This window comes from Malus sylvestris, chromosome 5 (genome assembly GCF_916048215.2).
Source record: "Malus sylvestris chromosome 5, drMalSylv7.2, whole genome shotgun sequence".
Lineage (NCBI taxonomy): Eukaryota > Viridiplantae > Streptophyta > Magnoliopsida > Rosales > Rosaceae > Malus > Malus sylvestris.
Window position 1 is genome coordinate 32,282,119 of NC_062264.1, and position 26,912 is coordinate 32,309,030.

General features: G+C 37.8%; 7 protein-coding genes across 11 annotated transcripts; 3 read left to right on the top strand and 4 right to left on the bottom strand.

Moving 5' to 3' along the window:
• Window positions 1-1,440: 1,440 nt before the first annotated feature.
• LOC126621611 (hyoscyamine 6-dioxygenase-like) lies at window positions 1,441-3,133 on the top strand. Its single transcript, XM_050290151.1, has 4 exons — window positions 1,441-1,650; window positions 1,946-2,196; window positions 2,444-2,759; window positions 2,891-3,133. Exons 1-4 carry the CDS (start codon window positions 1,441-1,443, stop codon window positions 3,131-3,133), a joined length of 1,020 nt encoding a protein of 339 aa, XP_050146108.1.
• Window positions 3,134-5,574: 2,441 nt separating this feature from the next.
• On the bottom strand, window positions 5,575-6,146 carry LOC126624474 (uncharacterized). The gene is made up of 2 exons (XM_050293536.1): window positions 6,026-6,146; window positions 5,575-5,933 (listed from the first exon to the last, which is right to left on the bottom strand). Exons 1-2 carry the CDS (start codon window positions 6,046-6,048, stop codon window positions 5,693-5,695), a joined length of 264 nt encoding a protein of 87 aa, XP_050149493.1. The 5' UTR covers window positions 6,049-6,146; the 3' UTR covers window positions 5,575-5,692.
• Window positions 6,147-6,633: 487 nt separating this feature from the next.
• LOC126623911 (RING-H2 finger protein ATL16-like) lies at window positions 6,634-7,845 on the top strand. Its single transcript, XM_050292885.1, has one exon. The coding sequence runs from the start codon at window positions 6,651-6,653 to the stop codon at window positions 7,329-7,331; it is 681 nt and encodes a 226-aa protein (XP_050148842.1). The 5' UTR covers window positions 6,634-6,650; the 3' UTR covers window positions 7,332-7,845.
• A 690-nt stretch (window positions 7,846-8,535) lies between these two features.
• LOC126624461 (protein KINESIN LIGHT CHAIN-RELATED 2) lies at window positions 8,536-11,188 on the bottom strand. 3 transcript variants are annotated; one of them, XR_007624112.1, is made up of 3 exons: window positions 9,378-11,188; window positions 8,821-9,115; window positions 8,536-8,678 (listed from the first exon to the last, which is right to left on the bottom strand). XR_007624112.1 is itself a non-coding variant. In XM_050293521.1 (2 exons), the coding sequence occupies exons 1-2, from the start codon at window positions 11,060-11,062 to the stop codon at window positions 8,902-8,904; spliced, it is 1,899 nt and encodes a 632-aa protein (XP_050149478.1). In that variant the 5' UTR covers window positions 11,063-11,188; the 3' UTR covers window positions 8,536-8,901. The 3 variants fall into 3 exon arrangements, 1 of the variants encoding a protein (XP_050149478.1); XR_007624111.1 differs by having other exon boundaries at window positions 8,536-8,681; XM_050293521.1 differs by having other exon boundaries at window positions 8,536-9,115.
• A 776-nt stretch (window positions 11,189-11,964) lies between these two features.
• On the bottom strand, window positions 11,965-18,297 carry LOC126623436 (autophagy-related protein 9-like). The gene is made up of 10 exons (XM_050292335.1): window positions 17,856-18,297; window positions 16,428-17,069; window positions 15,989-16,309; window positions 14,762-14,984; window positions 14,370-14,549; window positions 14,065-14,271; window positions 13,584-13,661; window positions 13,410-13,480; window positions 13,188-13,298; window positions 11,965-13,031 (listed from the first exon to the last, which is right to left on the bottom strand). Exons 2-10 carry the CDS (start codon window positions 16,997-16,999, stop codon window positions 12,155-12,157), a joined length of 2,640 nt encoding a protein of 879 aa, XP_050148292.1. The 5' UTR covers window positions 17,000-17,069; window positions 17,856-18,297; the 3' UTR covers window positions 11,965-12,154.
• Window positions 18,298-20,315: 2,018 nt separating this feature from the next.
• Window positions 20,316-23,944, top strand: LOC126620616 (CDT1-like protein b). Its single transcript, XM_050288824.1, has 7 exons — window positions 20,316-20,799; window positions 20,899-21,018; window positions 21,126-21,363; window positions 21,720-22,625; window positions 23,202-23,400; window positions 23,485-23,569; window positions 23,672-23,944. Exons 1-7 carry the CDS (start codon window positions 20,507-20,509, stop codon window positions 23,727-23,729), a joined length of 1,899 nt encoding a protein of 632 aa, XP_050144781.1. The 5' UTR covers window positions 20,316-20,506; the 3' UTR covers window positions 23,730-23,944.
• Window positions 23,945-24,123: 179 nt separating this feature from the next.
• On the bottom strand, window positions 24,124-26,505 carry LOC126620617 (WAT1-related protein At4g08300-like). 3 transcript variants are annotated; one of them, XM_050288827.1, is made up of 5 exons: window positions 25,918-26,505; window positions 25,228-25,648; window positions 24,745-24,903; window positions 24,569-24,659; window positions 24,124-24,476 (listed from the first exon to the last, which is right to left on the bottom strand). In XM_050288827.1, the coding sequence occupies exons 2-5, from the start codon at window positions 25,375-25,377 to the stop codon at window positions 24,451-24,453; spliced, it is 426 nt and encodes a 141-aa protein (XP_050144784.1). In that variant the 5' UTR covers window positions 25,378-25,648; window positions 25,918-26,505; the 3' UTR covers window positions 24,124-24,450. The 3 variants fall into 3 exon arrangements, with proteins under 3 accessions (XP_050144784.1, XP_050144782.1, XP_050144783.1); XM_050288825.1 differs by having other exon boundaries at window positions 25,878-26,505; XM_050288826.1 differs by having other exon boundaries at window positions 25,228-25,746; window positions 25,878-26,505.
• Between the last annotated feature and the right edge of the window lie 407 nt (window positions 26,506-26,912).

The window sequence follows — 26,912 nt, forward strand, 5'->3', positions numbered from 1 at the left end:
TAAAGGAAAAAAATTTAGCTCAAATCTATCATCAATATACGTTAAAATAGATATTCGAGGTGAAAAAGATGAGTTTGTGGGACAAACATGCCTTTTTTATTATATTTAAATAGACAAGAGTCTCATGTGGGGTTTAAGTGGAGATTGCGAGTGTTTGTAGAAAGTATGGAGTATGATGGTAGTATTTGAGATTATGTGGAGTGTAATAACAGTTTTAGTACATATAGAGAAAGTTGAAGTTAAAAACACATTCAAAATACAGTAACGAATTCGGGAAGACAAACTATACATAATTATATCAATTTTAAAATGTGAAATTGCTTCCTAATAAAAAAGGAAACTTCAGAAAGCGAAAACAAAGAGAAAATAAAGGAAATAATCAATCACTAAAACCAGAAAATAAAAGATCAAAGAGCAAACAGTGTCCCGAAAACGGGCCAGTTATTTCTTAAAATTATAACAGGATTCAATTTTTAACAAGTCAATTAAACTTTTGATTTCGCAATTTTCGAGTTCGACCAATTCGAAAAGCTGGGTAGTTCATTGACATTCTTCCCAAAAGGGTCGAACACAATATATAGTTATTAATTAATCATAAGAATCTGTTGGTTTATATACAGCTGCAAGCAAATATTTGACGGTAAGGGAAAGTTGAAAATATTGTGTAAATGCAAATGCAGGCTGGCATCTTAGTATATATGCATGAATGCATATTAAGGACCTTAAATAAATTCGAATAAATTGATTCATTCTTGCAAAGATATGCTCCTGGTCTCTAAAATTTAGTACCAATTAAAGAAGATTATATTCATATACTATTCATGTGTTATAGCTGAACTTTTTTTTTTTTTTTTGTATTATGACACATCATGTGACATTATTTATTAGCGTGTTACACGTGGGTTGGACAACATTAGCGATAAATTCTGGACCTAGTATATTACATTAATAAATCAATACACATGTTTTTTATTTGATTACACCTAATCTAAACCACGGTGAGGAGGATTCGAACTTTGGTTTAGAGAGAAAACACATATTTCTACTCAATTTAGCTAAATATGACTTTCCATACACATGTTAGCATTAATTGATTGATAACGTTACTTGACACTATTTATGCTGAATAATTATGGAAACGGATTTGTTTTACTTATTACCCTAATCGGAAGCTTCACAAATCTAGAAGGATTGGCACTCTCTAGTTCCCTGCAAAAAATTTAGTTGAAAATCTTCAACCAAAAATATCCTTTTTATTTTCTTACCAAAAAAAGAATAGCAACTTATTCATTAATTTTGGAATATTGAAAGTTATTTAATGCTAAAACGTATTTCTTTCCATCTCCACAACTCGGCGATGCATGTGAAATAGGGTAGATGACTTCCTATAAAAAGCCAACTTGCAACGATTTTTGTTACTACTGTGTTTCGAAGGTTGATATGGAGACATTTGACCAGAAGCTTGCTTCAAGCTGGTTTGATGTTCAATCTGTTCCCCAAACCTATGTCCACCCACCAGAAAAGCGGCCTGGCAACACTGTCGGCGTTCCTCCTTGCAAGAACATTCCAGTAGTTGATCTTGGCAACGATGATCGCAGTCACACAATTCAACAAATTTCCAAAGCTAGCCAAGACTTCGGATTTTTCCAGGTTTGAAAAGAGTCATGCACCTTCATCAACTTTACACTTCTTTCATCTTTTTTTTTTTTTTTTTTTTTTTTTTGCATTGAAGTTTAAAGTTCAATTATGTTTATGCTAAACGAAAGTTGTCTGCAATTGAATAGGTATCTGTTCTTTATTAAAAAAATTGTTTATATGTTGTTGATAATGTGTCATCAAGTCTTTATCGATACATGTCCGTTTCTGTTCTTTAATTTTTATTTAATAAGAGAACGACGTTTTGCTCAGAGAATTTCTAATAGTAACAGTACTGTTATTTTCTCAGGTCATCAATCATGGGGTTTCCAAGAAGTTGATTGATGACACAATGAGTGTTTCCAAGGAGTTTCATGCAATGCCCCGAAAAGACAAGATAATCGAAGGCTCAAAGGACCCTACCGGAAGCTACAAGTTCTACACAAGCAGTGAAAACTATGCGAATGAAGAGCTTCACTACTGGAGAGATGCATTGGCTCACCCCGCTCATCCTTCTGAAAACAACATTCAGTTTTGGCCTCAAAATCCTACTCGATACCGGTACATAGTGCTCGTAAATATCCTTTTCAAATAGAATGATTTTTGCATTTCCTTTTCTCTCGCTACACTCTTCCTTTATGTCCGATTATTTGGACTGAATAATAAATTAAAGGAGATTCAAAGGGCATGAAGGCAACGAGTGTTTTATGAGAAAATAGAAGTGTGAAAATCACTACTCATTGCTTAATTCCATGCGATTAGAGATCAATGATGATTTTGTTGTTTTCGTGTCTTCGACTCTTTGCAGAGAAGTTTTAAAAACTTACGCGGAGGAGGTAAGAAAGTTGGGTTCTAGGATTTTGGAGATGCTTGCTGAAGGGTTGGGACTGAGCAAAGAGTTCTTCAATGGTGGACTTAGTGAATATCCACGGCTGCTGTCCAACCACTATCCGCCGTGCCCAGATCCTAGTTTAACTTTGGGATTAGCGAAACACCGTGATCCGAGCCTCATTACCATTTTACTGCAAGATTCAGAAGGACTCCAAGTCTTCAAAGATGGGAATTGGATTGGTGTTGAGCCTATTTCTAGTGGCTTTGTTGTTAACATAGGTTACGTCATGCAAGTATGTATTTAACTAAATTGTAATGTTATTAAAGTTTATATGTAAAACCCCCTTAATATATACTCTTTAAATCTTTATATACAAAAAATGTGATCTCCCGAACATTAACTTGATGACGTGGATTAATGCAGATGATCAGCAACTCGAAGTTTAAAGGCGCTGACCATCGAGCCGTGACAAATTCAAGAGCTGCAAGGACAACGGTTGCGTACTTTATTTATCCGTCTAATGAGACTGTTATAGAACCTGCAAAAGCTTTGTGCAATCCACCACTGTACAAATCCATGACGTTTACAGAGTTCCTTCAATACTTCAAATCGAAAGCTGCCAACGACGAAGAACTGTCAAAGGTTTTAAGCCTCTCGGGGAGCTAATCATGTGACCCGCGCGCCAATTAAGATAAAACATCACAGATTTTGAGTTATAGTTTAGAATAATCTCTTCAGTTTAAGTTTACAATAATGTCTTGTACAAGATTCCAAAATTGAGTTCATTTGGTTCTATTTAAATGCCAGTATTTATATTCTATGTCATTTTTTTTAGTGTATACTAATTCATTATAATATATTTTGGTAAACATTTAATTACACAAATTCATTAGTATAGCTCGGTACTAACATTTAGTTACACTTGTTGTGCCATATATTGGGCCTTAGTATTTGGGCCTCATGATCTTGCCCATGATGTATGTAAGAGGTGAAGAAGGCCCTTATTCTATAAAAAATGATCCTTCACCCTCACTTGAAGGAGGAGCAAAGGATCCTTCATCCTCACTTGGGGTGAACCATGATATATATTTGTATTATTGTGCGTTTATGTGATTTACAGTCAGATTTACATTGGTCCAAGATCGACCCGATTTTGTGCATCAACAACACTAATTCATTATAATATATTTAAGTACAAATATTTTGGTACAGACATTTATGGACAAAACAATCCAATTTAATATATTTTGGTACAGTCATTTGCTATACACTTATGTATTTACATACTTTTCTTACGTGTCACTAAATATTCTCTCATTTTGGCTTATTTATAATTGGAAGAACTAAAATGTGCATATTAATAAAATTAAAATTTTAATGTGAAGATATGAAATAAAAATACACATAAAATAACAAAAATAAAATATGAACTTTATCAAAAGTATACTTCGAAGGATTATAATCAATATGTAATCTAACACCAAATCATAAGCTTTATTGCTAGTGATTGGCCTACAAAAAATAATATATAGGTTGTTGACTTGGAGTTGCAGTGTTGTACAAGTTGTGTGTTCTTTAGGGAGAGAAGAAAACTATAGCATGACTAGGAGATATAACATGCATCTTTGGTTATGAAGTGCAAACACACGATTCTATTTGAACAATATTTTTTTATTGAGTGACATACGTATACAGTTGACAGTGGCTCTCCAAAATTCCAAATCCATCAACTTAGGACAGATTCTACTTGTAACCAAGTATGTATATCATCAAGCGGGATAAAAGTCTAACGTAATGAGAGAGATATGAATAGGATGATATATCACTAATTATATCTAAAATTTTGCCTTATCTAACCCTTAATATTAGATGACAAGTGATTGTAAATAATTGTCAAAATATCTAATTTGAAGTGCAGACGACTTCAAAAGAAATGCGAAAACCATTACCCTTAAACCAGAATGCTCATATGGTCTTGAAAAGAATGGAATGAAATGGGTTGAAAGAAGATATTGATGAAATTGAGGTTCCACTATAAAATCAATTGACAATATGGGGAGTAGTCCAATATCATATAAGCACATAGCAAACATTGTCCCTCACCGATGTGGGGCAACTCTCCACATGTGGCGGATTTTCAAGCCTACACGTGGACAACAACTGGGTGACGTGGAGCGCGTGTGGCCGTTAAGCTTCACACGTGGACAACCTTACTCTGTTACCATGATGAAATTGAGGTTCCACCATAAAACCAATTGGCAATATAAGGAGTAACTCAATATCATATAAGCACATAGCAAACCTTGTCCCTCACCGATGTGGGACAACTCTCAACAGATATTGCAGGGAGGGACATAGGCCAACTCCATTCTAAACCATAATTTCACAGCGGCCCAGAAGCACCTTCATGCATGACCAATCTTCCAACACCCATGTATAGAAATATAAATATATGAAACTAGTTACAACTTTTAATTAAAAGTAAAATTCAAGAGACACCAAGACGTCAATAAAGGGCCACTAAGTCATGGTTTATATACGGTTTACTACTGTAGGTTTAGATTTTTTATCAGAAATTTGTAATCGGTCTCCAAATCTTTGTACATTCACATTTATGTTGTTACTAAACTAGTTTTGCTTTAACTTTTATATATCATGTTGTTGTTTAGGCATTTTTGTTGAAATTCGTGTCTTGCACACATTTTGATGTATTTTTAAAATTTATTTTAGACTTTTTGTATTAGCATCCTACAAAATGTTGAATGCATCCGATATTAAAATTTAATATTAAATGACTTATTTACCCGACTATGCAATTACAATTTTGACCTTATTAGGTTTTTTTTTAAAAAAAAAAATTCTAAATACACTCCAAATCACTTTTAGCGTATTATTTATCTTCTCAACTATCAAAACCCTCACACACTCCATTGTTGAACAAAATGTTGATTGAGAAAAATTGTTTTTGACAAATGGAATATGAAATCGATGTTTCGGAAGCTTCACATGAGGTAAGACTTCTTATTTTTCATGTTGATTGAAAAAAAGTTGTCTAAAATGTTTTTCGATAAAAGAAGTTTTGTGAGGAACCTTTTAGAAATTCTTCCTAGATTTATTTTGGAATTGATTGACTCTGAAGGGTTACAAATTAACATGTCAAAAAGTGAGTATTTGTATTACGACATAGATCACTAAGTGTGTATCAAAGCGGTACAAGCAGAGCAATCATATCACATTTCTCGGAAAAACACCGGCACCAAAACTCAACGTCAGGAGGGTGGGTGGCTTCCCATCCGGCAATAAATTAGTAATAACAACAGAGATAGATCCTAAAACTTGGAAGTCCCTCTTCTTGTTTTTCCCTTCCTTGTCTTGCTTACGTTTCCTCTTCTCGTTCTCTGCGAACATGTCACTGAAATCTTCTTTCTGACTTCGCAGCTTCTCCTCCTCCCTTGCTTCTTCGTACCTGTTAAATACGACACACTAGTTATAAGCTATCTGCTGCTGCTAAGGTACATTGTTAAAGTAAAGTTCAATTTTTTCATGTCTCGGACTTACTTTGCAGGCAAAACGGTCTCCATATCATCCAATTCTTCAGGTTGTATAGTGACCTCCACTTTATCTGCTTTCTGACCTCTAAGCAGCTCAACCTAAGAGAACAATGACAAATCAATCAATAATACACAATGAAGCCATTGCTGATGTTACCCTACTTAACGAAGGTAGACATCTGTCGATGCAAACTATACTAAGATGATTTCAAATCATCATTTTGAAACCATTCGGCAAACTAAACGTTTAGATGACTTGAAATCTTTCGGCAAACTAAACATTCAAATGGTTAGATTCAGTTCCTGAAAATTAAAAATGAGTGTTATAAGATTTGAGAAATGTGGGGTGTATGTACAAAATATAAGGTGTATATTGAGAATGTGGGGTGTGGAGGTATTATGGGAAAGTATGTGGGGTGTATTAAGATAATTTTTAAGTGAAAAAGCAAATGTGGAGTTTATTGAACAATTTGTGGGATATTAATATAATAAGCCTTTATTTTATTATATTTCATTGATTTGATGAATTAAATTAAAAAATAAATTCTAAACCTATTGGTCGAAATCTTATATATCAGCATCTATGAAACACAAACTCTCATGTTTCATTGACATTCAGCTCCATTCTTTTTATGGCACCAAAGCACAAAAACTGGTACAATTTTGGTGATCAATCTGTCTTCCTAACCATAAAAGACCAGGTAAACTCCACATATCCACCACCTCTGCCCAGTCCACCTTCTTCTTTCCCTACCTTAGCTATTGTTCTACTAAGCCTCATGGCCTCAGCTTTCTTGCTAGTGAGCTACTATCTCATTGTTGTCAAGTTTTGCTCAAAGTGGCACCAACTCAATCTCTTGATCATGAGGTTTCCGACCACCTCACGAGCTCGACAAAATGAGGAGCTACTTACGGCCTTCTCTCCGTCAGTGTGGAACCGCGGGCTTGACGAATCAGTCATTCGTGGAATCCCAACTGTTCAGTTCAAAGGAGGAGAAGTTGATGAAGAGAGAAGTGTGTGTGGATGTGCAGTTTGTTTGAAGGATTTTCAAGAACAAGACACACTAAAAGTTCTTCCCAATTGCAGCCATGAGTTTCACTTGGACTGCATTGATGTATGGCTTCAAAGCAATGCCAACTGCCCTCTTTGCAGAACAAGTGTTCCGGGTACTATTCGTTGTCCGATCGATCATGCCATAGCACCGAGCTCTTCGCCTCAAGACTCGGAGCTGTTTTCTATCGGTAGTGATGTGGACTTTGTAGTGATTGAATTGGAGGGAGGAGATGGAGTCATAACTCATAGCACAACATAGAAGTTATGAACCCAGAAGGACGGAGAACGTAATAAAACTAAGGTCTGTTTTTCCTTTCCTATTGAGTGTGAGTTGTAATGTGAATTTCTTTTTGTAACCTTTTCTTCTTAATACAAGCGGTATTGGAAGAGGGGAAATCGAGCTCAGGACTTGAGATGTATAGATGAATGCTTTTAACTAAGCTGTAAACAGTGGCGCAAGATTGGGAGAGGATAAGTTAAACTCGGGACATCAGGTGTAGAAGTGGATGTTCTTAATTAACTAAGTTGCAAGCCCTTCGAACGACATTGGGAGGGGGATCCAAACTCGGAGCCTTGTGTAGGTGAATCATCTTAACCAACTGAGCTAAAGATGAGATAAACCAATGTATGGGGTCACATTGGGTTAATTTTAGACATAATGAAAGACATTAGAGATTCCTTGCTTAAAGCTTGGCATGGGTTTTTGAGAATCATTGCTTCTAGGTTTGTTATCTTCTTCTTCTTCATGAATGAGAATGATTACTTTTAACATATTTTTATATTGAAGCAATTATGCAAATGTTGGTGAGTGCTGAAAGCCTCAATGTATTCATCACGTCTAATTTTAATTATACGAATGCTATTTCTTTGGCCCTTATGAATATAGAGGAAAGAAAAAGAAGGCGATATGATTTTTGCACTCGTTTTCTTATATCCATTCATGTTTAACTTTGTCTCTAGATTTTCTTTTGATCTATTCAGTTCAAAGAACAAAAATAAGCAACGGTATGCATGATGAGAAAATGGTGTGCAAAAATTACTTACAAGGAATAGAAAATGAGATCATTTCCCTCGTTAACTTTACCTGCGTTTACTTACAACTAAGGTATAAAAAAAGTGAAAATCTTCCCTTGAAATCTGTAATTAAGTGCCTAAAAATGGGAAATCAAATCGAGTAGGGTGACTAGTTGATCCGATTCCCTTTCCTTACTTCTCTTTATGTTTTAGTTCTCTAATTCCTTCAATTTTCCACTTTTGTTAACATGCCCTAAAAGAAAAGCAGGGCAAAAACAACAAAGCAGCATGCATGAGCTGAGCCAACACCAACATCATCATTACATGTCTTTGCTAACCAAACATCATCAATAAGTTGTTCAAGAGAAACAGAGTTACTATATTGTAGGGCAACATGTCTCAGAAAAATCTGGCAAGCCATCGTAAACCAGTCGTCCACACGCTCGAAATGTAGATTAAATTCTTACTAAACAGATAATAAGTGTATCACAAAGACCCGTAAGATCGTTTATTAATCAAGCAATTAAGGACTAAGATTATCATTACAAGCTTTGTAGACAGGCTAAACTCGAATGCTGGCCAAAATCTTCAACTTCTAGCAGAAAAAACAGGGTGATTACTTCAGAATAATTAAGACATTGGCAAAACTAGGAATCACTATAAATTGTGTTGTTTATATAACTAGCTACGTAAGATTACTGAAAAAATTAAAACCAGTAGCCACAGACCCTCACCAATATATGAAGCTACCCAGTCCATGCTATGCAGCAGATGGATAAGTTTGAGCATCTTCTGAATTATTAATTCACAGGAAATCAGCCTTTTGAACTCCTGTCAGATCCATACGTTTGGGTCTGGGGCAGAGGTAAGGCCTTTGTAGTAAACTCATTACTTGCAAATGTGTTACGGGCTTTAAATTTCAATTGTTCGAGAACTCGGTGTGCTTCTTTGAGTTCGTCTTCAGCACTTGGTCCGTGGCTTTCCCAAGCATCAACTACTTGCTGCTGGAATTGGATTGCAAGGACATAGCTGAAAAATCCAGGAGAGAAATTCTGAGATACTATATTTGCCCATAGCAATTGACATAAGATTAAACATTTCTACTAAATGCATCAATCGTCTCAATGAATTGCTGCTTGATAAATAGAATTCAAGTGCCAGAATCGTATCAAGTTCACTTTCTTTGACCAGGAAACAATGGAAATAGCAAGATTTATAACCACATTGTAACTGTCATATCCAATGAAGTAATAAATCTAATATGTAAGAAAATAAGAAAGAGTATTAATACCTTCCCATGGCAGCGTATGCTTTTGAGAGGTTCTGGCATGACTCAATTGAATCGGCATGATGGGGACCAAGGGAGACATCCATGATGTCCTTCGCAACAGCAAACATCTGCGCAGCTGACTGAGGTCTCTCTAGTTCTAAATATGCTGCCCCCAAGTTATTGTAAATATAGCCGACGCCAAAATGCTTGGGACCAAAGCTCTCTTTCAACCTCTCAGCTGCACTCTCCAAGTAAGGAACAGCCTGTGAGACCTTTCCAGTCAACAGAAGTAACCACCCTATTCTAGCTGAAACACTTCCCTCAGAGTGCTGTTCTTGTGGGAGCTTCTCAAGCAAAGCTAGTGTTCGCTTTAACAGTGAAATTGCAGTTTCAAACTCATTCATAGTCTCATATTGCATTGCTATCTCCGAGTACGCTTCGGAAACATCTACTGGGGAGATTGTCTCTCTCTTGTCAAGAATTCCACAAGCAAGCTCCAAACATCTCTTTGCATCTGCCGTTCTTTCCTGATTACATAATGCTTTTCCCATCGAGATAAACACCAGTGCCCTAGTCTCACTATCCTTATCTGTCTGCTGAACAACACGCTTCAAAGTTTCAATAGCCTCGTCAAAGTTTCCCAGGGCAATCTGCATATTAGCAGCATCAATCTCTGCACGAAGCAAGTCGGAACTAAGACCCCAATTCTTCAACACCCTTTGTGACAATGCATTTTGCTCCAACGCCTTCTCATGCTCCTCCAGCCCAGTATAAATAACCGCAAGAAGTCTCCTGTCATGTGCAACCTCAACTGAATTCTGCCCCAACTTTTCTTTGTGAATCTCCAATGCCTTCATACAGAATCCTAATGCATCCTTAAAGTTCAAAAGAGCTACATACGCCTCTGCCAAATCCCGGTGTCCCTTGCCAAGTTCAGTACTATCTTTCTCCAACATGAACTCCTTAATCTCCAAACACTTCCTAAGATTCCCTAGAGCCTCCTCTCTCCTCCCCATTGCAGTCTTCACATTCGCCAACTCGAGCTGCACAGCGTGAAGCACCGGTCTAAGATCCCGAACATCAAAACCCTCCTCCTCTAATCTACACAATGCTCTATTAGCCCTATTAAGGTACCCCAAACTATCACTAAACCTTTTTAATCCATAATTAACAGAACCCATTAACTGTAAAGCCATGGCAACAACCAAAGAGGGCTTACCGGTATCGTCTCTATCCAAAGCCTTCAATGCTCTGGTAGCAAAAGACAGAGCCTTTTCAGGGTCCTCACCTTCATGGTCAAGCTTGAGGCCGACTTTCAGAGCAGCCATGCCGAGCTCCCTCTCTTCGAAAGCCGACTCCATGGCCTTGAAAGCCGCAAGCAGTTCTTCGATGGTTTTTGCAGACTCGAAAGCCTCTTCAAGGTCCGACTTTTCCATGGATTTTCTCTGCCTGGAGGAAATTTGAGGCGATGTTTCGACGAGGGTGTTCATATTTCGAGATGGGTTTGTGTGGAATTGGCTGCTTTTGAAGAATGAGTCCTGAATTATGGCGCAGGGGCTGAAACGGGCCGGTGAGACCGCCGGCGGAGAGGGGGAGGAGGAGGATGGGCGGTCGGAAATGTAATTTCTGGAAAGAAGAGGAGGGATTGAGGATTTGAGTCTCTGGCGAGTGAGGTGGGAGAAGAGTGAGATTGAAGATTTTCTCATGGTCGGAAATGTTGAGAGGTTTTTGTGAATTTGGGATTTTTGTTAAACCCTTGTGCATAAACCCTACAAACTGCTTTCTGCGTTCCAGTGAAGGCGATGGACAACGAACAATGAAAACTGCGATGTTCCTAAACGGCGCCGTTTTAGGAACTAAAATTTCGGGTTTCCTTGCATAATTTTACTGGCATGGGCATTGTAATTTTTTGTGCGGTAGGTGTGTTGTATCACATCATCTGTAAAAACAAGTTTCACGAACGCATAAGTAGATGTGTCGGACCACATCATCTATGGATCATGTCTTTCGATAGCACGAAAATTTTTTGTTTGATATTTTCCAGTTATGTCAAAGTTTCTCTTATTTTGGGCTCATTACTTTTATTGTCCTACTAATATAGTGTAGCAGTCATGTCCAAATTTCTCTCTTTTGAGCTCATTACTTTTGTTGCCCTATTGGGCGTTATGGTTTTGCTTGTTTTGTCGGCGTCTTTGTTGTATTCTTGGGAATGCTTTTGTTGAGGTTTTTGTTGTATTGTTAGAGTTTATGTTTGTTAAGAAAATATTTTTATTCACTATGACTAACCCACACTGTGGAGCCAATCATAATAGTCAAGTATCAAACTTGTCATTTATGTAAACCAAATCCATGGTTTTCTATTTACAAGTCGAGAAGAATGTCACTTAACCGTAATACTAGTAGAATATTGAAGAACAAATTTGAAATGAACGATAAATAACTTATTTTAAATACAAATTATATATATATTTTTATATACTTATTTATTTTTAATATTATCTAGACATTCTAATTAGGGAGTTGCATTCCTGGTATATTGAAAGCTTCGTATTTTAGGATGCTAACTTTATATATAGAGATAACACAGATTCCTCACGAAGTCGGAGTATTGGTCTAATCAAGATTCGATTGAATTTATATACAACAAAGAATGCACAGATTCCTTAAATGAGTAATAACATTAATCACATTCCACAGTTGCTGCAAAACCACCCAAATTACTAGTTAAGCAAGAACCTCTTGATAAAACCAGAGGCCAACAAATGGTAATCGATATCACTACAAGCTTGAGGGGGTGGCTATGGCTTTATTTTCGGAGTTTCAGGAGGTCTACTACTGTACACGTCACCGAAATGAAGATTAAACTCTCCTGCCTCCAAGTCTAGGTCATCCACGTACGTCGTTCGGGACAAGCTCTGGTAGTTCCTCCAGTCCAACCGTTGTTCTTGTTCTTGTTCCGGTTCTTCTTCTTGTTCGTGTTCCTCGAAGCTTCTTTCTGAGAAGTTTCCGTAAAAATTATCTGAAGGCTGGCGCATGAAGTTTGGAGGATCGAGAAAGCTTGACTGGGGCTGTTTCCCGTGTTGGGTGAAATCTGGAGGCTCAAGAAAACTTGACTGGGGCTGTGTTCCGTGTTGGCCGGTTCTAGCCCACCAATGACTGCGCATTGGATTTGCGGAAGTGCCAGCGTCATGATGCTGAAGTACACTCTCTCGGTGGAAAGGCGCTGATGTAGAAGCCCCCAGATTAGACTGTGAACGGTCATCATAACGATGAGCCCAGAGATCTTCAAATCTCAGTTGATTATCTGGAAAGTTGGTTGGGGTCCAATCAGTAGAATGTTGCTCAGTAGCTTCAAATGGTTCTTCTGGAATTTCACCAGCGTAACTTGCCATGCGGTGTGGCCGAGAGGTGTAATACCAATCAAGGAGATATGGGTGGTGATTCTTTTGATCTGCATCAATTAACCACAGAGACCCCAAGTGATAGGCAGTTCCAGGGCTATGATATGGCCTTTCCCATGATAAAAGATTGTTGCGGTCGCCAAATCCTCTCGGAGGAGAATATGCATGTCGAGTTCCTTGTCCCTGCAACTTTTGCTCCCTGAAAGTTCTCAGCTTTTTAAGAAACTGATCACCTTGAGTATTTGGGTCCCACGATGGATAGTTACTCTTGAAGCTGCCACAAAGATTGGAAAGCTCATAAGATTTGAGATGCGGAAAGGCATTTATCCAGGGCGTGCCTAATTTGCATAGTCCTAGGAATACTGCACCTTTTTGGCAACTACTTAATTGCTGCTTACAGCAATCTTATGAGTAATGGTTGTGATCTTACCTCAAAAACGATTTCTCCATTTTCCCCTGAGAACTCCTCTGCGAGCGAGGTACATTGTCAGGTGACCCGTAATTGCTATTACCATGTCTTTCAAAGTCGAAGGTGCTAAAACTGCCAGGAAATCAAGAGGGCAGTCAAATTTCGTACTCTTGTTAATAGAGTATATGGTGCCAGAATACAAATGAAAAGACGGTGACAACAATGACTGATAAGAATACCGACCTACACACATGACCAACACCCTCAACATTTACTGTGAAGTCTGCAATAAACTGTAAAATGTCATCCACCCTCTGCAAAATAAATCAGAAAGCATATTAGAACAAAAAACTGCCAACTGTGCATCTAGATGGCATAAAAATAAAATGACATTTAACAATTATGATCAAAACTGACCTTCGGGACGACAAATATAAGTAAATATGGAGTAAGGAAGATTGAGGCCATCTCCTCAAGTAACATCATTCCAGTATACTGCATTGAAAAATCAAAACAGCATGAACATCAGCTTAATTTGTTTTGTAATCATAAAATGTTATAAACTGTTATTTTCTTCCCTTCGGGCTTAAATTCAACTGGAAAGGGTAGACTAATCTTCAGGCATGTAATATAATCAAAAATCAAAAATCAAAACTGGATACAATATTAACTGTGAACAATCAAATATTTACTGGGACGGAATCAAAACACTAGATTCCACCACGTATGTGATGCATAAACGGGGCCTATAATATCTGTTTCACCAACTGGCAAAAGATACGTCCTACTTTTCTGAAACTCTCAACAGAAGCCACACTACACTACTTGAGTGCCCAGAAATATTTTCCACATGTAATCCCAGTTTAAGATGAACAAGAGTAAATGAAATGAGAATTACCTGAAACAGGGTTTCAAACTCTACCCGAACCCTTTCAGTATTCTCTTTGCCACGCCATGTCTTTGGCATATAATGTGTATATTGTACCACCATAGACATTGCCCCCTCTGGATCAAGGACCAGCAGTTCATCGGAAATGGCAGCCCTGCTAATAGCTGTTATAGTTCCAAAAACAGCAGCATACCAGAACAAGTTGCGTCCAAATATCTACATGATTAAAAAATATTGTAGAACCAAAATAATTAGCATCGAAATGTATACAGACAGCCTGATATAGCATTAAGTTACAAGTAAGAATATCTTACATGGCCCTCTAGCAGAGATTCCTCCAGAAATGCGATGATGATTAGGATAGCAGCAAAGCCACCAGAAACAAAAGAGATGAATTTCGCTATTATGGATATAATAGGGCAAGGAAATTGCTTCAGATAATCAGAAGCATGCACTACACTGCTCGTGACTCGGTGTTTAAACAAATGGTCCACCTGCCATTCACCATGCCAATAGTACAAAACACCGTACAATTATAGACATTGCAAACAAAAAGCAGGAAGGGAGGGGAATATTGATTTTCCTAAGCCAACATAATAATTGGACCTTAAATGACAACTTTTGACTAACAATTTTTTCTGTAGCATAAGTACCAGACATGGGAAAAGGATCGAGTTGAATTTGAGGGGAAGAACAAAAATATTACCTCATTAAATTCCCTAAACATCCACCTTGACAAATTTGACCACCTTCGAGATGATGCTGTGCTTGGATGGTTATAAAACTGTTCTGCATGCCTCAGGAAGAGATATACCAGCATGAATATTACAAGAAATGGGGAAAGGAGAAGCATTACGAATCCAACTACCATAAGCCTTTTCTTTAATGTTCTTGGATTAGATTTAAAGTCCCTTGTAACATAGAAATTTCTGCAGAAAGAGTCACATCGTCAGAAATGAATATTATAACAGAAAACAAAACACACAGGACAAATAAAATTCTCCGAGTGCATCCTGTTTGTAAACAATATTACACACTTCATTCAAAAGGAAATACATAATACAAGTCATTGATACATGAATAAACAATTATCAACAAAGCCATACTCTACCCTTTAGCGGTCCTTGAAGCATGGCCACTCGAACCAATAAAACCTCCTACCAAAGATTCTAGTGTAGACAAAACAGGTCCCAGTTTATCATATTTCCCTAAACCGTGCATATATCTATAAGCACACGAAGTAGATTAGAAACTAAAAGCAATAAAAATATCCAACACAGTTTTGACCAAGAGACTATGCCAACTCAACCCAATACTTTCTTGCCAGTCAGGGATGACCATATTAAGGCCTGGTTTGGTACTGAGGCGATTTTGAAAAAAGTGGGTATCAAAAAATGCTGGCAGCTTTTTTGTGTTTGGTAAACATTCACCTTCAGCTTTTTTTCACAGTTTTGGATGAAAAAAAAGCCAAAAACACAAAGCTGCAAAACCCAGCTTTGAAAAACCGGCTTTTTTTTCACATCTGTTTTACATAAAAGTTTACCAAACACTATAATACTACTTTTTTTTTTTCAAAAGCACTTTTACAAAAAAGTTTACCAAACACTCTGTTGCTTATTCTCACAGCACAGCAGAAGCAGTTTTTTTTCAAAGCACAGCAATACCAAACCATCCCTAAGAGATAGCTTCTAATTTTTATTTTTCTTTTAAAGGAAAGCATAATAGTTTTGCTCCTAGCATCTATAGGATAAATATTCATTCTAGCTAACAAAAATTCTTAAGTACAAAAACAAGAAAGAAGGCATCATAATGTATTCCAAATAATTGTAAATATGATATAGGTAATATGCCATTTGGACATAAGATCAAGATTCCAAATGAAATCGAGAAGTACATATACATTGCAAGATGTTTGTACTTAGATTCACCCTACCGATCAAACATGCTCTGCAGAATGCACCAATTTAAGGTCCACTCGAGGGTTTTTGTCAGTATTAATCGTTCTTGCTTTCCATCCGAGCCAGACTTTACAATTGGACCAGCACCTGGAACCCACTGTGAAATTGGGAAAGCAAGCACCCCCTTGTTAAGCATTCCAATCAAGTAGTTCTCCTTCCGCATCAATCGCATAACCACATCATGAGCAGAAAGATCTTTGATCACACAGAGCTGCTGCGATCTTTGTAGCTGAACAACCTTTTCAAGAATTGATGCCCATGGCATGGTCTGAATTTCATTGTCTGTGACATGGAGACTGCAAGAAGACAACCAAAATCACTATTCTTTACTAATAAAGGCATAGGTTTTGTACAAAACAACAGGCATAGTTTAAAATGCATTAAATCTTTTGAGATCAAACTACTCAGACATACCTGTTGTGATAGAAGTGACGGACTGCCAAAGTATCCCTTAACTGAGAGAAAAACCTCAAAAAACAGAAGACCAAATAAATGGAAAATATGCCCAAATATCCAACAATGATGGCTTTGGAAAGAGTTAGAGGGGTTAATGGGTGCTGATGAAGGGCTTCCTTAGCAAGGTCACAGGGCTTAATTCCAGATTCGAATGCATCCATCCCACATTTTGCATTACGAAGACCATTCCAATCAACTTTTAATAAGAAGAATCCTGAGAACAATATAGTGAAGCCCAAACTCAAAAGTTCAACTATCCACTTTATAATAATACACCAAAGTCCTTTCTCACAGTAGTAGCTGTAGAGCCTTTCAAAGAACAGGTCCAAATCAGCAATTGGTTCAACATTTATACTCTCACCATTAAGAAGCCCTGAAGGGCTCTCACTACCAGGACTCGGTGCCCTACCATAGTCAGATAATTCAACCTCAGGAGCCACATCCCTAAGCAACCCTGATGTCAAAGATGAATCGCCTTTCCACTTTAAAATGCCAAGAGATGTCACACCCTTCAACCTACGGAACATCATTCACAAAGGCTGACAGTGGACAGATACAGCCAGTCCATTCCACAAACTACTATACCAGTTAAGCAGGTATCTGTAAGGATGAAAGGCATAAGATAAGTCCTTTTACAGGCATGTAAAGTTCTAAACAAAGTTCAGCATCTGTGAAGAGGGTAAAATATATAATGCAGTAACAAAATCAATAAGCTCTCCCACCACAACCAAAACACCTCACTCAGATTACCACCACATTGGAATGACAGTTTAATGAGGATCAAATTATCAAATCACTACCGAAACCAACCACGAACTGTCTCCAACATACTAAACTGATCTGCTGAACCCGACTTTTTTCAGATTGAAAATAAACTAGTAAGTATATAAATATGCCAAACAAACCAAACCTAGAACATAGGCTCTAATTTCACTATCCAGTTGAGTAAAAGTAACAGCGCAACCTCGAGAAACGCACACAGAACCTCTCCAGTGCAATGTAACACAAAATCCTACAAACCTAGCACCCACTTTGTTTTTTATCCTACATAAAGCAATATACTTCAGCTGTTTACTTTCTCGGAAAGTTCCAGACTTTTGTGCAACAAAGTAAAAATCATACCCTAAAGCTGGAATAATTACTACAATCTGATCATCTACCTTGACAATAAGTCAATTCGCCACGAAAATATCAAAGTCTAACAAACAAATTAAACAAAACCCAGAAACGCAAATGCAAAAATTCGACAAGAGAAGGAACAAAACCATGTTTATGCACAGAAATAAAAATTGAACAAAACGCCAACATGTTCAATCTTTCTTTTGGGCAAAACAAACAAACCCAAAACGAATAACAACACGATAAAGTTAAAGAACGAATCTTTACCTCCGACCCACGAAGCAGCATCATCAGAAGAGTCGAAATCGATGAAATTGATTGGAACACGGAAAAGATACGTTTCGAAAAGGACACCCAATTCGAAACGGATTGAGACGGTGAGAGGAAGAGGGCAAAGGGGGAAGAGAGCTGTGGAGATAAAAAATGGGGAAGAAGCTGGAGGCGGTCCTGTAAATACAAATGGCTCTGCCGATTGATTGAAAGCAGAGAGGAGAAACCGAAGAGAGAAGGGAAAGCTTTTGGGCTTTTTGTTCAAATTTATTTAATCATCTGGGTGTTTTGTTTTCTTCTTCTCCTGTCTCTCTGCGTGAGAGCTTGCTTGTTAAATTGTACCAAATAATAAGAAAAGACTGGGAAGGAGACGTGGAGTTGGGTAATACTTGCGAAGGGAGCCTGATGCTTCACAAACCTTGGTTTTTGTTGGAATGGAACAACCATAATTGTATTAGGGTCAAAAATCTTAAATAATTGCGAGTATTATGACTGGGGAGGGTTTGCTCTGGGCCTAAAGAATGATACTTGGGCTTAGGGGCTTAATAGGGCAGCGCACGAATCTACTTTTACGATGGCGGTATTTTCGATAAGGGATTCGAACTAGGGTGTAAAGGAGGCGGACACGTTATCTCAAACCAACTAGCCTAACACATAATATGTAAACGAAAAACACTTGGGTCAAAAGCATCTGGTCGAGCGAGCACCAATTTAAATATAGTGACGCTAATTGTCATGGTAAAATGGTTGTAGTCAAGAGATAGCGATGGTTGTGAAATGTTGTACATACATTTTAAAGTTTGGATTTATGAGGTACATGAATTTCTAAATTCATCTCTGAGTTTTGAATGTTAATTTCGATTCATATTATTTTTCTAAGAAAAAAAATTTCAGGTTTCTAATTTTTGCTTTATCATATTAATTTTTTAAACCTTATTTTAAGTTGACATTTTCAGCTGGGTTACGTTTTGGGAATGTATTATTCTCACTCTTTGATTAATAAGTACGCATGTGATTTTTTTTAGAACATTAAAAATAATAAAGTAATTCTCAATGATCCTGAGATTCTGAGAATCTTTTAGCCAAAATTACGCTTTTGTTATTGATTTTCACCTTTGTGTTACGAATCTAATCCTACTATATGTAATTGTGGAATCTTGTGATCTTGGTTTTCTTTTGTGTGTGCGCGCATACAACATAAGAAGGGTGAGGTTGATACTTGATTATTGGTTCGACATAGTTTGATTTCAAGCGTTGGACAATCTGTTCTGATATTATGAAAAAAGTTGTAGCTCCATTGTAAAATTAATTGACAATATAAGGAGTAGTCTAACCCCTTATAAATTCATAGAAGGTCATTCCTCCCATCAATACGAGACTCATTCTCAATATCTTCCCATGATTTTCCACCGGATTATCCACCCCCCCCCCGAAGTAAATCATTTCATCTGAGGCAGCAACATGTTTGAGAGCTGAGAAAGTCTGGCAGTAGAATTTAAGACTTGAACAACATGCATCCGCATCCGTAAGGATGTTGAACAACGTGCAAATCTCTGATGCAGACATTCTATTCATGCATCCAATTATATAAGAAAAACCTTCAATGCTTAACACACGATTGATGGAATTCACTACTCGATTCGATTACTTCAGCTTCTGAATGAGAGAGGATGCATAATCTTGAATCAATCTCAGATTCCGGAACAGCGACCGATGTTGCTCAAATAACCATCATCAATACCCACAGTGATAAGTACTTGATTGTAATATATTGGTTGAAATTCAATTATCTGTTAATGGACGTCCAAATTAATGGCGTGTTTACATATGGGGAAAGGATATGACGGAATGAGAGTCATTCCCCATTCATGATTATTTCTTCATTTACCAACTTAAGCGGAATGCACATTTATGTGGGGTCTCACGTAAAATTAGGATTCAATTCCTGATATCGCTGGAATTTGATTACCTGGACAAATGTAGTATTTGGATTCCAAAGAGAAGGTTCCATTCGGAATCAAATTATTCTTCCCAAAATGCCCTTCACCTTCAGTACTCATTTCCATCGCTCCTGCACTTCACCTTCATTGCCTGCGCCTCACCTTCCATCTCCCCGTGTAGCCATGCCTTACTCCCCTGCCACTGCCTCACAAAAACCGTATAGTGTAAATTGGTTTAAACTGTTTTTACGTACACAAATAATGTCCAAATCGTTTCTTTATTACCCGGAACCATATTTAGTTAGCTTACTCGGTCCGAATAGATATCTGAAACCAAATTAGTGTCGGTTTGGGGTTATTTTTTAGAGCTACTTCTGCTTTTTAAGAAAGTTTTGAGTTGCTATGGTGTTTGGTTGTGATGACATCATGGCAGCTCAAGAAAAACAGCATATAAAAAATTCGGGCTTGGGCCTAAGAAAGCCCAAATGAAAGCCAACCGAAGCAAGAATGCGGGAGCTAACGGATCTATTTGGCGGGAAGCAACCGGCCAGGCGAGCGCCGCTTCATCTTTTCCCGCCAAGGAGAACTCGCGTGCGTAAACACCAAGATCCCCAAAACGCTAATCTCTTCTCCTTCTCTGTGAGACTCTGATCCTCAAGATCTCGCCTTTCGATCGATTCCGAATCCGAATTTCTCTTCATCTACGCAATGAGTTCCTCCGCGGAGACCTTCAGATGCGAGACGCCGGTGAGCAAAACCCTAAACCCTGAGCCCCAAATGCGAGAAAATGAGACGCTGAGCTTCAAAACCCCCGAGAAGCCACCGCAGCTCCATCGTGGAGCTCGCAGCCGCAACGTCGCGCTTCCCATTGAACAAGTTAGAAGATCCGCTGCCATGCTTAAGTCGACCCAGAAGAAGCAACTGACGGACGAGATCGCATCTTGGCCGGACAAAACCCCGCTGAAGACCCGCGTTCGCCGCTCCATGCAGCTACCGGAAAAGTAAGAATCTTTTTCTAGCTTCAATTGATTATATGTGTTTGATTTGCTGAATTGTTTGTGTTGATTTTGATTTATTATGTTCTGTGGGTGTTTTTGCAGGTATGAGATGTTGGGGGAGTTTTTCAATTGCTTGGATATTTCGATTGGGAGGTTGCGAAAGAAGGGTTTGAAGTCGAATTTTACGAATATTAGCCCGGTGATTGAGCATTTAACGGATAGGTATTTTTCCTTATGTTAAAGAAAATCTTTTTAATTTTCTGTTTGGTTGCTAAAGATATAAATTGAGGCTGCAGAAATTGATTGAGAATTGTTTCTCTCATTTTTAGGAGGTTTACTTATACCCACTTGGCTCAGCTGAAATTTATTTTACCTGAGGTAATTGAGATAAAGAAAATGGTTGTGTGGGATGAGAAAACCAGTCGTAGGAAGCCGGATCTTCACATTAGCATGAATATTCATGCAGTGGCGAATGATGGCAAGTTGAAATCTGAAGGTGGTGGGATTATGCGTTTGAGGAAGGCTTTCCGCAAACGGCTTGCAGATATTTCAAAATCCTCTCCTGAGGTATACTTCTGAATTCTGATTGCAAGGAATTTAGAATGGAAAGTACTCTGTTAATTTATGTAACAACGAAAACTTTAGGCAATGATTTTTATTCCCTGTCATTCTTGCAGCAAGGTGCCTGTATTTCCATTTTTCTCAGTCGTTATCTAGTTAAATTAGATTAGGTGTTAAGGAAAGTGTTTTTACTAGTCCACTTGTTGCAGCTGGGGAGCAAGTTTCAAGTTTTGTAAATGAAAAAGAGAGATCATGCTAGTATACTTGGGACTTCAAGCTTTTCTTTTGATCGTTTTTACAATCTATTTCTTGATCCACTTTGCGAATACTATGTGGTCTAACAATTCTTAATATGGTTTTAGGATTACGAAATTCCAGAAGAAATTCTACCATATCCATTCAATCATGTGAAGGAACACATGCATTCAGATACGGTCAAGTTTCCTGCATCCTCATCTCCTGGTGAGGTATTGTCCAGCGTATGCACAGTTGAGCAAGCAGCAGTATCAACAATCTGCCTTCAGGGTGATGCAATTCCAGATGAAATGCATTTAATGACATCTAATCAATCAAAGGGGGATTTGAATTCAAACATAAATGAGACTCCCACACAGTCAGTGCCAATTAAGACATTATTTGAAACACCTAAAAAGAAGCAATCAGCAATAGAAGGTTATCTGTCCCGGTCTTTTCAAAGGCACTCTTCCCAGAAAGTTACAATAACTGAAACCCAATCTCCAAAATTTTCTGTTCCAGAGTCAAATTTCAGTGCTTTTTTCTCCGCTGAGGAAATTAGTACCGCTGCTTCATCCTATGGCCAAGTTCCTGCAACTCCAACTAAAGAAAGATACCCCGTAGAAAATGATGATAGTTTGCCCAAAACAGGTGCCAGCATTGAGTCAACCCCAGGAAAGGTTGCATCAACACCAGCCAGGTTGATGACCACAACACCTGCGTTGCACCCACCAAAGAGATGCTATATGAGCCCAGATGATAATTCTACAAGCTCGCCAAATAAATTGTTTCGGCTTCCTCCATGCTCCAGGTCATTGAAATTTGACACTCCTGTGAAGAATAATATCTTGAGCCCAGATTATAATTCTACAAGCTCACCGAACAAGTTGGTTAGGCATCCTACATGCTCCAGGTCATTGAAATTTAACAGTACAGTGAAGAATAAACTGTTTGAGGAGAAAGTTCTTGTTCTGGATGCCGCATCACTTGATAGTGACATTTCCAATGTTCTTTCAGAAGGTCTTCTGCAATCAGTATGTCTATCGTGAATTCTCCATTCCTTTCTCCTTATTGAGCATTTCTGATTCTATAAAAGCTGGTGGAGCTTACTAATTCCATTTTTATTAACTCGCCCTGCACAAAAATTTCGTCTTCCCCTTTTTGTTCCAGTTGAAATATCAAAAGCAGATTAGAGTATAAATATTCAAGAGATATGCTCTCATCATCTATTCCAGTTACCTTTAATAATGGGATGGATGGTGTAGCATATTTTAACAAATGTTTTCTGCATCCAGCACACAAACTGTTATTGGGAAACTTTTTGTCTTTTCGCATGTAGTAGATGCAGCAGAAACTGGTGGTACATCTCTCTAAGATGTCAATAAGTGTAAATATTTTTCTTTCTTTTATTTTGGATAACAATATGATTGGATGAACGTAGAGTATAAATAGTTGAAAGAAACATAGTCATAAAAGCTTTTGGCCACTATGTCATCGTTGACAATTTTAACCTCGGTACCAGTCTCTAAGAAATGGTTATTCAATATTTCTCTTCTTCTACTTGGATATGAACATAAATTTTGAGGACTAATCCATATACGTCTTTGCAGATTAAAGACAAGGAGAGAAAGGCAAAGGAGCAAAATGCAGCCATCTTGCAAGCAAAGAGGCGACAACAAATGATTTCCAGCCTTCCTGAACTCTTCAATATGATTCATTTCTTATTTCAATCAATGAACTGTTCATTTATGAAAAAAGAGGATATTGTAGAGAAGCTAATTTTTAGCCATTCTGATATCGTTGATGAAGGTAGTCTATATATGAAAGAAGATTCTTTCCGAATTATGGAAGCTTCAGTTGAGCCTAAGTTCCTTTTCGTGGTTCTTTTCACAGGTGAAGTTGAAGAGCAGCTTAAGTTGCTATTAGAACTGGTTCCAGAATGGATTTCTGAAAAGTTCGCATCTGGAATTGTCATCAAGTGAGTTGTCTTTATAGTTGGAAATACAAGTTGTATGTTTTAATGTATATTGTATTCCATTACAAGTTGTTTGACATCATTATGTTTCTATTCTTCTTGCAGGATTAATAAATTGTCAAACCCCGAGTCCATACGTGCACGGCTTGAAGAAGCAAAGTGAGCTACATGATGGGTATTTGAAGGTTACTGTAAGAAGCAAATTTAGGGGATAGTGTCGCGATTTTCCCATTTCATTAGGCATTTTGTAAATGTTTTAGTTAATTAGTAGTTCATGTATGGTAAATCTGGGTGGCCTAATCTAGTTGTTAGTATGGAGGCTTTTGTCAAGAATGATTTAGCAACAATGTTATTGAAATATATATTTCCCTTTTTACAGTTTTTAGAGCTCTTTTTTTTTTCCTTTAAAATTCATATGAATAGCAAAAAAATTCTAAGCATCACAAAAAAATTCTTGGTTTCAAGTTGATTGAGATGTGCTAGTTCTCGAGGGTCATTTCTAAGCATATTCTCTTTAACCACATTAGTTGATAGGTCTGATGACACTTCTCATCAAGTTAAAGCAGAATATGATACGTCTTGGATCGTATCGACCTTAATGTGCTAGCACTCAATACTTAAGCCATTACATGTAAACAATACCAATGGCATTCATTCAGCTGACTTTGCTAATTGCTTTATTTTCTAATACATTGTTCTGGATGATAGGATGCATAATCTTCAACCAAGAGTTGCATCTTTTTCCTCAAGGTCTATATGGAGGACCTGTACTGCTGCTAAGATTCCATTTGCATCTTGTGTTTCGTCTGCTCATTACTAGTCAATATAGCTTGCTCTTGCGACCCGATAAGATTTTGATCTTTATCTTTGCCCCATAAAACCATCTAGAGACCGATGATGATAATGTATTCTGAGTGAGCCAAATATCAAATTAGACATCTACTTAAGTAGATTGAAAGTCTCTGTGTGTGTGCGCACACGCTGACATAACAGTGCTTCTACCTGCCAACGTGCAGTGGTCACAAAAACGGGTCCTTTTTGTTTTGTGCACCATAGTTGAGTGAAGATTATTGTACCCTGAGCATACAACTCCCTGTCGTTTTTGTTTATCATGCAAAATATACTGTCAATAGCTTCTTAATAAATTAGAATTCTACTCATGTCATAGCTTTATTTACAGCATATATGATGGACCAGAAGTCATTGTTGTATCTAATACTCCATGCTGCCTGTTTGTGTTGTATGATTAATGTGAAGACAGCCGATTGTGCTGCCCCAATACAGTATATCCATGCGGTTAGTGATAGTTGTGCAGGATATTTCTTCAATGTGATTGCCTACGGATAGAAGAATACTTACTGTAAATGAAATCTCTTGCATTATAATACCATGTATTAGTTTATGGTGATATAATTTCTTTTCTATCATAATGTTCTTATGTAGCCAATAATGCATGCATCGTTTGTTGTGTTGCTATGAATTCGGCTAACTTACTGTGATTTAATTTATTTTTTATCATAATGTTTTTGTGTAGCCGATAATGCTTGGTTTGTTGTGTTGCTATGAATTAGGCTAACTTTTTCTGTATACAGAAGACTGAGAGGTTTCATGTAGATTGATCAGTGAACTGGTAAATCCAATGAGATTATCGTGGTAAATACCTGCTCTATGTGCCATGCAAACCATGATATAAAACTTGCAATGAGGAGGATTGATCTTTTCGTCCAGTTTGTGGGAACAGAGTTACTTCTGATGTGTATTGGATCTCCTGAGCTTCGCACGGCAGGTACTTTGTACAAGGTCATGGTCATGACTCCAGCCGAAGATATTAAGGTTCTGAAGATTTTAGCTATTCCACGGGGCCTCCATCCATCCTATATGAGATGTGTATTGAAAAGTGTTGTTAAAAACAAGAGAGAGATGTGTACTTATCTTTCAGGTGTTTGTGAGCTTTTAATGCCCGACCAGAGTATTACTACAATTAGAAAAGTCATGGATGGAATGGTGTTGACGACCGATGTGACAAAGGTTGGAGACGTGTACTTCAAGCTTGCAAAATACATGTTAAGGGCTAAGCTAACCCTGTTCTTCATCAACAGAAAAAGGTTAGTATTTTCCTGCTTCAGACAATCTCAAATGTGAATGAAACAAATATTAGTGTCAGCTTGGGCCTTACTTTTCTGCAGGGAAGCAAAAAAGATACTTCAAATGGTAAACCCTCACTCTCATGATAATGAGATTTTTGGGTCGAATGTATTCAGTGTTAAAATGTACTCTAATTGTTTAGTTCACGATAGCAAGCTAGAAGTACCTTTCAAGAAAATAGGCAAATGGTAACATCACCACGCCACCTACTATATGTCGATAGGTTACAAAGACATGAGGATTCATCCCGTGATCAAATGATGCGGCTGTGATAAAGTAGAGAAATGTATAACCGATCTGTGCTAAAACCATGAGAATGTGCAGCTTGAATCTCGTGAAGGCCATCGCGTATGGACATACTCCAGGTGCCATATCTCATTACTCTGCAACATATCTTTTTGCTACTCTCTCCCTGTTTATAATCAAAGGAATTACGCACTAAATTCATCCGTATATGTGAATGTGGTTCTGTTTTGATTATGCCTGCATGTTGAGGGAATTGTGTGCTTAGTACTTGGAACAAAAGTAACGGTTATATTCCTTTAATCAGCTAGTTTGGCTACAGTTATTATATTCCTGAAACCATAGCAATGGCCAATATTTCTTCAACCATTGTTGCATGGATCAACAAATAAACCGGAGGAGGGTGTCGGGTAACATTTTTCCCTGGATTTTCAAGCCTTGCACGGTTGCACCTACTGCCCCCTTATAATTTTCTCAGGAGGCAAACGCTTTTGACGACATATATGCCTACACTATTTGATCCGCATAAAAAATTGGTTTGATTGAACTTGTTCTGTAAGACTGAATGGCTATGGTTTGATTATTTTTTTTAATAATGATTATTGAACTTGTCAGACTGGGGTGTTTACCAAACAGGAATGGAATGAAAAGAAACGGAATCAGAATCGCATTCCTCCCGAAGCATTCCGGCGTTTACTAACCCACTTAAAATCCGGAATCGAATTCCTTAATCTTCCGGAATTCAATTACCTACATGGAGGTGGTAATTGAATTCCCGGAGGAAGCCTCCTTCTGGGATCAAACATTTCTATCCAAAATACCCTTATACCTTCCAGCGCACCCTTTCCTTCGTTTCTCATCCGTCGACTCCTTACACCTTGACCACCACCATGACACCACCCTTACACACTGCAGACCCGGGTGGAGCACCGGGTTGAGTCATTTTCTTCCTGAACGA

Bases quoted from the DNA above. Each gene is read 5' to 3' on its own strand.
- LOC126621611 (XM_050290151.1), top strand. From the start codon at position 1,441: ATGGAGACATTTGACCAGAAGCTTGCTTCAAGCTGGTTTGATGTTCAA. The intron at 2,197-2,443 runs GTACATAGTGCT...GACTCTTTGCAG, and splicing joins CAAAATCCTACTCGATACCG to AGAAGTTTTAAAAACTTACG. The intron at 2,760-2,890 runs GTATGTATTTAA...GGATTAATGCAG, and splicing joins ACATAGGTTACGTCATGCAA to ATGATCAGCAACTCGAAGTT.
- LOC126624474 (XM_050293536.1), bottom strand. From the start codon at position 6,048: ATGGAGACCGTTTTGCCTGCAAA. The intron at 5,934-6,025 runs GTAAGTCCGAGA...CGTATTTAACAG, and splicing joins GAGACCGTTTTGCCTGCAAA to GTACGAAGAAGCAAGGGAGG.
- LOC126623911 (XM_050292885.1), top strand. From the start codon at position 6,651: ATGGCACCAAAGCACAAAAACTGGTACAATTTTGGTGATCAATCTGTC.
- LOC126624461 (XM_050293521.1), bottom strand. From the start codon at position 11,062: ATGAGAAAATCTTCAATCTCACTCTTCTCCCACCTCACTCGCCAGAGA. The intron at 9,116-9,377 runs GTATTAATACTC...TGGATTTTTCAG, and splicing joins GCATACGCTGCCATGGGAAG to CTATGTCCTTGCAATCCAAT.
- LOC126623436 (XM_050292335.1), bottom strand. From the start codon at position 16,999: ATGATGTTCCGTAGGTTGAAGGGTGTGACATCTCTTGGCATTTTAAAG. The intron at 14,550-14,761 runs GTAATATTTTTG...GGTGAATGGCAG, and splicing joins TGTTTAGGGAATTTAATGAG to GTGGACCATTTGTTTAAACA. The intron at 14,272-14,369 runs GTAAGATATTCT...TTAATCATGTAG, and splicing joins AATCTCTGCTAGAGGGCCAT to ATATTTGGACGCAACTTGTT.
- LOC126620616 (XM_050288824.1), top strand. From the start codon at position 20,507: ATGAGTTCCTCCGCGGAGACCTTCAGATGCGAGACGCCGGTGAGCAAA. The intron at 20,800-20,898 runs GTAAGAATCTTT...GTGTTTTTGCAG, and splicing joins TCCATGCAGCTACCGGAAAA to GTATGAGATGTTGGGGGAGT. The intron at 23,401-23,484 runs GTAGTCTATATA...TTCTTTTCACAG, and splicing joins TTCTGATATCGTTGATGAAG to GTGAAGTTGAAGAGCAGCTT.
- LOC126620617 (XM_050288827.1), bottom strand. From the start codon at position 25,377: ATGACCATGACCTTGTACAAAGTACCTGCCGTGCGAAGCTCAGGAGAT. The intron at 24,660-24,744 runs GTAAATAAAGCT...CAAAAACGACAG, and splicing joins TCTGGTCCATCATATATGCT to GGAGTTGTATGCTCAGGGTA. The intron at 24,477-24,568 runs GTAGAAGCACTG...TGGCTCACTCAG, and splicing joins TGACCACTGCACGTTGGCAG to AATACATTATCATCATCGGT.